The following is a 9,594-nucleotide window of genomic DNA, read 5'->3' on the forward strand; positions in this document are numbered from 1 at the left end:
CTCTTGATGGTTACTGAGGATCCTGACTTCTTATCCTCTTGCCGTGTTTTTTCTTTTTCTTCTGGATGCTTCTTCATCTGGGCTTCAAGTCTCCTGGGCCTCTTTATTCCTTCGTGGTTCCCTTGCACCTGTTTCTTTGGACTTAGCTTGTTCTTTTCCTTTTGGGCCTAACGCACTCTTTTGGGCCACCCTTACTATGATCCTTTTTAGACCTCAACATGATTAAATAAAGAGAAATTAGCTAAAAACACATCAATTTATCAAAATTTAATTGTCTTTAGTTGGGCTTCCATATCTTTTTTAAAAACAAATGTGGAAAATACTTTGAAATCATCATCAAATTTTTTTTTTTTAATCACTATGGCTCATATCACACAAAATAGTAGAAACCATTTTTTTTTTTTTTTTTTTGGTTCTAAAACAAAATACGTTTATGACTTTCCTAAACTAAAATCTCAAACACCCAAGGACTCAAAGTGAATCATAACCTTTACAAAACCCACAACATCTAACTTCAGCATCAAAATCGTAAGACACCGTCGTTGAATAAAAAACGCAAGCCCCTTTCTATGGTCATAACCTACTCATATGAGTTAAGATCAAATGGTACAATAATGTTAAAGCTATGTAGGTGTTGTTGAAAGATTGAAGGTAAATAATATCGGTTTTGGTCTGCGTGTGTTTGAGATGAGATGGCATGAAGGGTTGTGGGCATGTGTATATAAAAAAGTAGAAATGAAAATGGTTAATAGAAATATAAAGAGTTTTTTGTGTTTAAGAGAGAGCAAAAGTCTTGAAACATTGAACCAAATGAAACAAATAATAGTTTTAAAACATTGAATAAAAAATGTAACAAAAGTTAGTCTTGAAACATTGAACTAAAGGAAATAAAGAGTCTTTATTTTTAAATTAGTTCTTATCTCTGATGTGGTTTAAGAGTATTTCAATTCTTTTTATAGAGAACGCCACATGTCAAAACCTCATGCTCTCCCACATGATTTCTCTTCTTTTATATATTGATTGATTCATACAATTTGGTCTAATATTCTAACTACAACAAAATTAAGTCCGTCCTTGTATCAACAAAAAATAAAAATAAAAATTAAGTAACAAAATACCAAAATATGTTGACAAAGGGAATGCTCAATTGTTATATAGGATGATAAGGTTTCATCCCTATTTATATATGAAATTTTGGGTCTCGGGAATGTTCATGTTAATTCGCACACGGGGAGTGGTTTCTAGTAACATCCCTTAGTACTTAGATCACTTCTCAACGCTCTATAATGTTTGAAATTAATTCCCCATGATCCCTCCAAGAGCATCATACATTGTATATGTTGGGGAGAGAACACTTTGGAAAAATCCTAATTGAGAATCTTGAATATCCATCTCCATGGGAAGCTGGCACTACATCATTCTTCTTTGATCTTAGCCCCATTGATTAATACTACATTGTTGGGCATTGTCAAAGATCATCCACATGGGCTTTATGGGCTTACCTTGTACGATGCACGCCCAACATCAACTGAAAAAAGAACCTTAACAACCTTGCCACACAGCACCATTATCTCTTATGTTACTTGTTACAAAGATTAACACATTTACGAGACTTAAGGTCTTAAAAGAACACATCAGAACACCACTTAAATAAAAATTTAAGTCTATAAGTTTGAACCTAGTTGGTGTTGAGGTAATAGCCCAATGGTAGTATCATCATTTGTGATGTTAATGTTTATGGTTAGAACTCCACCTCATACTCTCCCATACCTCTCTTCAAAAAAATAAATAAATAAATAAAGAGTTTGGACCTAATTATGTTATATCAATTTCTCAACTTCTATAACTGTGCACCCTTGGTGGTCACTCCACAAATATAAGTGTTTGTGGGGTGTGGGGGGGCAAGGGTCGGAATTCAAGTCTCTAAGAGGGAGCTTAACATACATAAACACTTAAATTAGACTATAATAGAATTTCTATCTTATATAAAAAAAATTAAAAATTAAAAAAATAAATTCTCAACTTCTTTAACTTTTCTCCTTGCAAGCCTTTTTACCCACATGTGTACTCCCAATAGTATCTATAGCGAGAGAACGTAAATCTTATGTCTCATTTTTTGTGTCCCTCTTTATATTTTACCAATTACAATTTGTCATATATTTGTTTGACATTTTTTATAAAATAATCCAAGTTTAAAATTGTGGGGGCCGTTTTTGTTGTGGAGTGGGAAACTCTTGTACTCCCACTCCACTTTTTTACGTGCGTCCCACATCGAAAAAATCTCCTTCCCCCCTTTGCCTTATAAGCGTGAGCTGAAGAGTTTCCCACCCCACAACAAAAACGGCCCCCACAAAAATGAATATATATATTAAACACATGACATACCATAGTTGGTGGAGAATAAAATAAAACATAAAAAGTGGAATAAAAAATTTGTATTCAAAACGAGATATGTGTCACATACCCAAATACTTTGAAACATGGACAACAGTTCCTATAATGTTATCATTGGTAATAGGGGGTTAAAATTGTTAGCAAGGCACAAAATGAGTGTCTGCATTTACAATTATGGGTTTTTTTTTTTTTAATGAATTTTATTATATATATATATAGACACACACGCAGTGGTTTTGTTTTTTGTTTTTGGTTTTTTCCCAATATTTTGATTACCTTAGCTGTATTTGGTTTAATGTCTTAGAGAGGTTCTCTGTGCATGTGACCGTGGGAAATAATTTGGAATTTGAAGTTAATTATTGTGATGATGTTAGGATGGTGATGACAACCAAAAGTTGTTCATTATTGTTTGTTATTGTATGAATGTAGTACATTTCAAAAAATTGTAGGAAAAACAAACTAATAATTGGAAAAGACGTTTATAAACATGCACAAAATGTGTGTGAAGATGCTTTCATGTATGAGAAAGAAATAAAGCTTGAATTTCCAAACTGTCAATGCAAAATTTCGGCAAACAAAAACCCATGATTTTAAAATAAAGGGTGCCTCAAAGCATACTTTTTTGGAAATGAAGAGAGAGAGCTAATTTTTTACATTGGTTTAATGGCAATATTCAAGTGGTTTGTTATTTGTGATCCATACCTCAATCAATCATCAAAGGCATTATTCTTCTTCTTCTTCTTCGAGAACACAGAAGAAAAGAGAAAAAAAAAGCAGAACCACAGTTCCCAATCCCTTCAAACAGACAGACAGTCCTCCAATCTTTTTCTCAGGTCTCGTTATTGGTGGACGACCCACACTTTCCCCTTTATTTCTCTTTTTCCACCTTCTTTTCTCTCTCTTTTCATCATCTAGTTTTGAGCTTATTCTTAACAAAAGTGATTATTCCATTCCTTGTGTTTAAAGCTCAGTGCTGTGAGATATATTTTATAGTTCCCACAATATTGTTGAGACCAACTTTTAATTATCCACATTCCTTTATGTCATGAGAGAGAGAGAAAGCGGCAAAGTTGCATCACATGCAATCCACTTTCACATACAAAGCCAAAATTTCCCTCACTAACAAGAAAGGCACAAACCCACATCCCTTATAATCTAACACGCACCCTCTTCACTCTCAACCAAAACAAATTCCAGTAAACTACTTTCTCATATTGTTATCCTGACTTAAGCAAAATTGTCCCAAAACATATTTTAACCCATCAAGCCCATCCAGTTAAGAGCCTTAACTGTCCTTTCTTTATTTATATATAGGTTTGTGGGAGTGAATTCTCAATACTGATTAACAAGATGAGACAAGGTTTTTGTAGTTTACAGCAGGGTCTAACTGCTGAGGCAGCAAACATAGTGAAACAAGCAGTCACCCTTGCTAAACGCCGGGGTCATGCACAAGTGACTCCTCTCCATGTTGCAAGTGCTATGCTTGCATCCTCTACTGGTCTTCTTAGGAGGGCTTGCCTTCAATCCCATTCTCATCCCCTCCAATGCAAGGCCTTAGAGCTTTGCTTCAATGTTGCTCTCAACCGCCTCCCTGCCTCTTCGCCAAGCCCATTATTAGGCCCTCACTATCTCAATCCTTCCCTCTCCAATGCCTTGGTTGCAGCCTTCAAGCGTGCACAGGCACACCAACGCCGTGGCTCTATTGAAAACCAGCAACAACCCATATTAGCCCTCAAAATAGAGTTAGAACAGCTCATTATCTCTATTTTAGATGACCCAAGTGTTAGTAGAGTCATGAGAGAGGCTGGTTTTTCGAGCACCCAAGTGAAAAATAGGGTAGAGCAAGCTGTTTCTTTAGAGATTTGTTCTCAAAATCAAAGTCCTACTATGAGTAGCCATTCCAAAGAAAACACCAAGCCTCTAGTTCTTGGTAGTAATCTGCCTCTTGCTCCACCTTCTAGTCAGTTCAACGTGTCACTAGCTAAGCCCTTTGAACAAGCTAGGAGTGAAGATGTAATGAGTGTGTTGAATGAATTGTCAAACAAAAGAAAAAGAAACATTGTTATTGTAGGAGAGTGTCTAGCTAGTGCTGAGAGTGTGGTTAGGGGAGTGATGGATAAATTTGAAAGAGGTAATGTTCCAGGGGAGTTGAGGTATGCCCAATTCATTAGCCTTCCTCAATTTTCTCTGAGGAACCCATCCAAAGAAGATGTTGAACAGAAGCTAATGGAGCTTGGGTGCCTTGTGAAAAGCTATATTGGCAGAGAGGTTGTCCTGTATTTGGGAGATCTCAAATGGATTGCTGAGCTGTGGTCAGCTTATGGTGAAGAAAGGAGAAACTACTACTGTCCTGTGGAGCAGATAATCATGGAGCTTAAAAGATTGGTGTGTGGAATTGGGGAAACCGGAAGATTGTGGCTTTTGGGGATTGCAACTTTTCAGAGTTACATGAGATGTAAAACAGGTCGCCCTTCTCTGGAGTCTATCTGGGAGCTTCACCCTCTTACTATCCCACTTGGTAGCTTGAGCCTAACTCTTAACCTTGAAAGGTAAGTTTGATATGTATTATGCTGAAATTTCAAGAACAACTAGTAATTTTTGTAGTAGTTAATTTCTATGTGGGTTTTTGATGCTAAACGCTATGTTGCTTTGTTCAGTGATTTTCAAGCTCAGGTGAGAAGCAAGGTATCCAATAATGGGGCTGGCTGGCAAATGCTAGAGACAGGATTTGATAAGCACCTAACTTGCTGCACGGATTGTGTGATCAATTTCAACAGAGAAGCTCAAAGCATTGGTAGCAGCTTTCGTAATAAGGAGACTACCACGACTATTTCCACCAGCTCAAACTTGCCTTCATGGCTCCGACAGGAGAAAGAAGACCGCAGAAAAGACTCCGGCAGTGATCAGGTTTACTTCGTACCTTGTCATTATTAGAATAATAATTAAATAATTAAATTTACTATTCTTTAATAATTTACATTTTTGGGACGTGGCAATTTATCATAACTTTTTATTCCTTACATTTTAAACTTTTGAGATGTGTGGTGATTTATCAGTCATTATAGTCAGAATGTCATTCATTGAAAAAGAAAAAAATATTGTTCCATGTTGAATTACTTTTAAAACTAATATTTCTTTTTCTCTCTCTCTCTCTCTCTCTAATGCAGGAATGTGTCACTGTCAGGGATCTGTGCAAGAAATGGAATTCATTCTGCAGTTCAGGCCATAAGCAACCCCATTTTGCTGAAAAAAGTATCTTTTTGACTTCATCATCTCCTTCCTCAGCATCAATCTCTTTGCATGACCGCAAACCTAACTTGCATCAGACCTACCTAAATTGGCCACACACCTTTGAATCCAAGCTGGTGCAGAAAGAAAAGCCGTTCTGGGTATCTGAAATTAGTGATGAAAACAATGAGAGCGATATAAGAATGTTCATGCCTGAGAGAAATGCCCCTAAGCCAGACCTTCTGTCAAATCCAAATTCTAGCCCTAACTCAGCATCTTCAAGTGAAGTAATGGAAGACATGGTTGGCCTTCATATGTTCAGAGAGCTCAATGCTGAGAACATGAAGATACTGTGCGATGCATTAGAGAAAAAGGCTTCTTGGCAGAAAGACATAATTCCTGAGATTGCGACAACTATTCTTCAGTGCAGGTCTGGAATGAACAAAAGGAAAGGCAATGCGAAAGATAGAGAGAACAAAGAAGAGACTTGGCTGTTCTTCTTAGGTGCTGATAATGATGGCAAAGAAAAGATTTCAAGGGAGCTAGCTAAACTCGTTTTTGGCTCTCCAAGCAACTTTGTTTCCATTCCTTTGAGTAGCTTCTCTTCAACTAGAGCTGATTCAAGTGAAGAATCCAAACATAAAAGGACAAGAGATGAACTTGGTTGCAGCTATCTTGAAAGACTTGGTGAAGCCGTGAATGAGAATCCGCACCGAGTGTTCTTCATGGAAGATGTGGATCAAATCGATTACTGTTCTCGAAAGGGTATTCAGCAAGCAATTGAAAGTGGAAGAATAACTGTTCCAGGTGGTGAAACTGTTTCTCTTATGGATGCCATTATCATTTTCAGTTGTGAAAGTTTCAGTTCAGTGTCTGGAGCTTGTTCTCCACGAAGAAGACAAAAACTTGCTGAGAATGAAGATAAAAACAATGAGGATGACTCGGAGGAGAAAAGCTCAGGTGTCTCACTTGATTTGAATATTGCCATTGAAGACGACAATGGAGATGAACACTCAGTTGGTAACAGTGGTATTTTGGAATCTGTGGATAAGAAAGTTGTTTTCAAAATTCAAGAATTGTAGTTTGTCATTGGAGGGAACACTTGATCTTCTGTTTTGGCTGATACTTTTTGTTTTTGGTTTTACTTATGTTTTTTTCTTTGTCACTTTTTAATATAGATTTGGGGGAGGGATAGAAGAACAAAATGGAAAAAAGATACAGATTTTAAAGGATATTCCGGTGTTAGGGGGGTAGGATTTAGCCATGTAGTTCGATGTGTATATTATTGTATCTTTCGTCTTCATGTTGCGTGTAACAGGTTGCTTCATTCTCAAATGTACTTTATATTTGGGATTTATGACTCTAATTACATCCATTTATCAGCTAAAATAATCTTTCTTCGTTTCCTCCTCCAATTGTAAAACCAGAAAAGAATATGATTCTGCAATAAGGTTGATGGTCTGCACACGACATTTAAGAACACAACATTTTTCTCAATTTTTTTTTTCGTAATTGTCGATATGGTCTATTATGAATCTATGAAAATTTAACATCACTTTCACCTAATCCACTATTGATATCATTTTTATGATGCACCAATTATAACGAGCTATGTCAAAATATGAAGAAAAAAAATTGTGAAAAATATTAAGTACTTGGTATTGTTACTAGGTTCATTGATAGAGTTAAACAAAGAACTCATGCCTCCTCTGTCTGACTATTCACAATAAGGAAAAAAAATATCTTAAAAACTCCTAAAAATTAAGGTAAAATATCCTCTTATACTTATTTACATCCAGTATTTTACATTAAGTAATTATAAGAAAGCATCCCTTGGTAGTTGTGTTAAGATCTTGTGAGGCAAAGTTGCTATTGTTTATTGGATTTGAAAAGCCTTTTACAATGTGGAAAATCCATCTATTCTTTTAAGTTGGATGACCTTCCCAATTCCTGTACTCCCCAAATTCCCATAGAAGTATATCTTGTATCAACAGTGAGCCGAGTGCAAGATGCATGCCCTTTCAAAAAAAAAAGGGGGCAAGGCGCATGCAATTGGGCCACATTCGACCAATCAAAGTACTTCCAATTCAAATACTATGGTCATTCACTGCATAATGTTATAAAGGGAATTGGGTACATCATATAAGCACTTTATTGGCCTAATCTCTTATCTTTACTGCAAAGAGAAACTGATGAGACAAAGTTATGACATTGTTTGAACATAAAACTCCATAAACGATTTCTGAAACCACACAGTTCCTTATATACAGTAGAAAAAAGCTTTGACAGAAATGAAATAAAAGGGGAACAAATGAAATCAAAAGGCAAAATAAAGGACTGATTCATAACGTGATTGAATTGTAAAGGCATGGCTACTTTATTAAGGGAATAGGAAAATCTTCCACAAGATTTATTAAAACGCATATCACTTTTCATAAATGGAGAGGTTATTTTCACTTTTTTTTTTTTTTGTCTTTATGCGGTTGGTATTAGGACCTAACATTCTCATCTTTGAAAAGTATTGGCAATCAATAACATATAAGCAAAATCAATATAAAGACAATGAGAAGCATCTAATCTGTAGACCATATATGTTCTTACTTTAGAATAACACGATTAAAGCAATTAATCATCACAAATTTTAACACTAGAATCACAAACATAATCATGAAAATTATAAGATGTTTAAGGAATTTAGGAATACACAACAATTATTGGAGAATTATTTAATGTTACTTTTGAAATACAGTGTCATTGAGTTGCTTACCTCACTTATTATGCATGATTTCTCTACTTTTTAAAATTCTTCTCACTTCTTTTTATGATGTCATTATCTTTTTACATCTATTATGTTCTGAACAATCTTGTTTATGTTTTGACAGATACACAAGCTTCTTTCCAACATCTTTATTATTTTCAAATATGCTTCATTTATTTGATGCTTCTGAGTTAATCTAATTCCCTAAGCTCAATTGTGCGCTTCATGTTTCAGATTCCTTAAGTGTCACATTGTTTAGAAACATATGGCACTGGATTATCTAAAAGTTAACAATGGGCCATGTAATAGAGCTCTTTCTTTATGGTCAAGCTAGTATTTATGGTTTTTTTTTTTAGAGAAAACAAAGTGTGCGTTTAGATACTGCTTATTTTGCTGAAAACTGAAAACAACAAAAAATCATTTTTCGATTACTGTTCACTTTTAAAATTACTGTTCATATGCCTGATTGCATTGTTCATGTCCCATGAATAGTGCAAGAGGCGCTGAGCTGAAGAAGAAAAAAAAAAAAAAAAAAAAACGCGTAAAACATGGACGTGAGACGCGCAAAACAAACGGAAAGAAGTAGAGAATTCCATCTCAATTCAAATTTTTTTGCTTTGTTTAAAGTTCTATATACCTTCCCCTGCCTATAAGAAATCAGTGGTCTAGAAAAGAAAGTAAAAAGAGGGGAAAAAAAGAAAGTTGAAAACTGAACTGAAGTTATAAACATAAGTGGTGATCTCTGACCGTCAATGAGATTTCCACATGAAATAGGAGAGAGTCTAAAATCTAAAGCAATATATAGCTTGTCCTTAAAATGCTAAGAAATGATATTTCTTAATAATTAATATATTTAAGCTTAAAATTTCACATGGGCAGTTCTTTAGTTGTCCCAACTCTAGTCTCCATCTTTTTCCACTTTTTGAATGCAAAACCAAAACTTCTAAGAGGTGGTAAAGTGCAGGCATAAAAGTGGAGCATTAGCAGCCTACTTTTACAATAAATTTTGGATTTTATTTTAATGCATACATAGATTCTAAAGATCAATTATGTGTGCTTGTGCGAGCATTGTGCATATAAGAAAATTTAGAGGGTTATGCAAGTAAAATCATTGGTACATTATTAGATTCTCTTTTCTAATTTAGCTGACTAAATATTATATGATCTATTTACGCTGTGTTTCTCTCTAATTTTCCTTTAACTGATGTTGTGTC

At 35.1% G+C, this 9,594-nt stretch overlaps 1 protein-coding gene across 1 annotated transcript; it reads left to right on the forward strand.

Annotated features, from left to right (window-relative positions):
• The first annotated feature begins 3,389 nt into the window (after positions 1–3,389).
• LOC115987313 (protein SMAX1-LIKE 3-like) lies at positions 3,390–6,979 on the forward strand. Its single transcript, XM_031110832.1, has 3 exons — positions 3,390–4,943; positions 5,052–5,301; positions 5,562–6,979. The coding sequence occupies exons 1-3, from the start codon at positions 3,745–3,747 to the stop codon at positions 6,702–6,704; spliced, it is 2,592 nt and encodes an 863-aa protein (XP_030966692.1). The 5' UTR covers positions 3,390–3,744; the 3' UTR covers positions 6,705–6,979.
• The last annotated feature ends 2,615 nt before the right edge of the window (positions 6,980–9,594 follow it).

The sequence above is a fragment of the Quercus lobata genome, chromosome 4, assembly GCF_001633185.2.
Source record: "Quercus lobata isolate SW786 chromosome 4, ValleyOak3.0 Primary Assembly, whole genome shotgun sequence".
In the NCBI taxonomy this organism is placed as follows: domain Eukaryota; kingdom Viridiplantae; phylum Streptophyta; class Magnoliopsida; order Fagales; family Fagaceae; genus Quercus; species Quercus lobata.

Excerpts from the sequence above, each read along its gene's own strand:
- LOC115987313 (XM_031110832.1), top strand. The coding sequence starts at position 3,745 with ATGAGACAAGGTTTTTGTAGTTTACAGCAGGGTCTAACTGCTGAGGCA. Across the intron at positions 4,944-5,051 it reads CTAACTCTTAACCTTGAAAG|TGATTTTCAAGCTCAGGTGA; the intron begins GTAAGTTTGATA and ends TGCTTTGTTCAG. Across the intron at positions 5,302-5,561 it reads AAGACTCCGGCAGTGATCAG|GAATGTGTCACTGTCAGGGA; the intron begins GTTTACTTCGTA and ends TCTCTAATGCAG.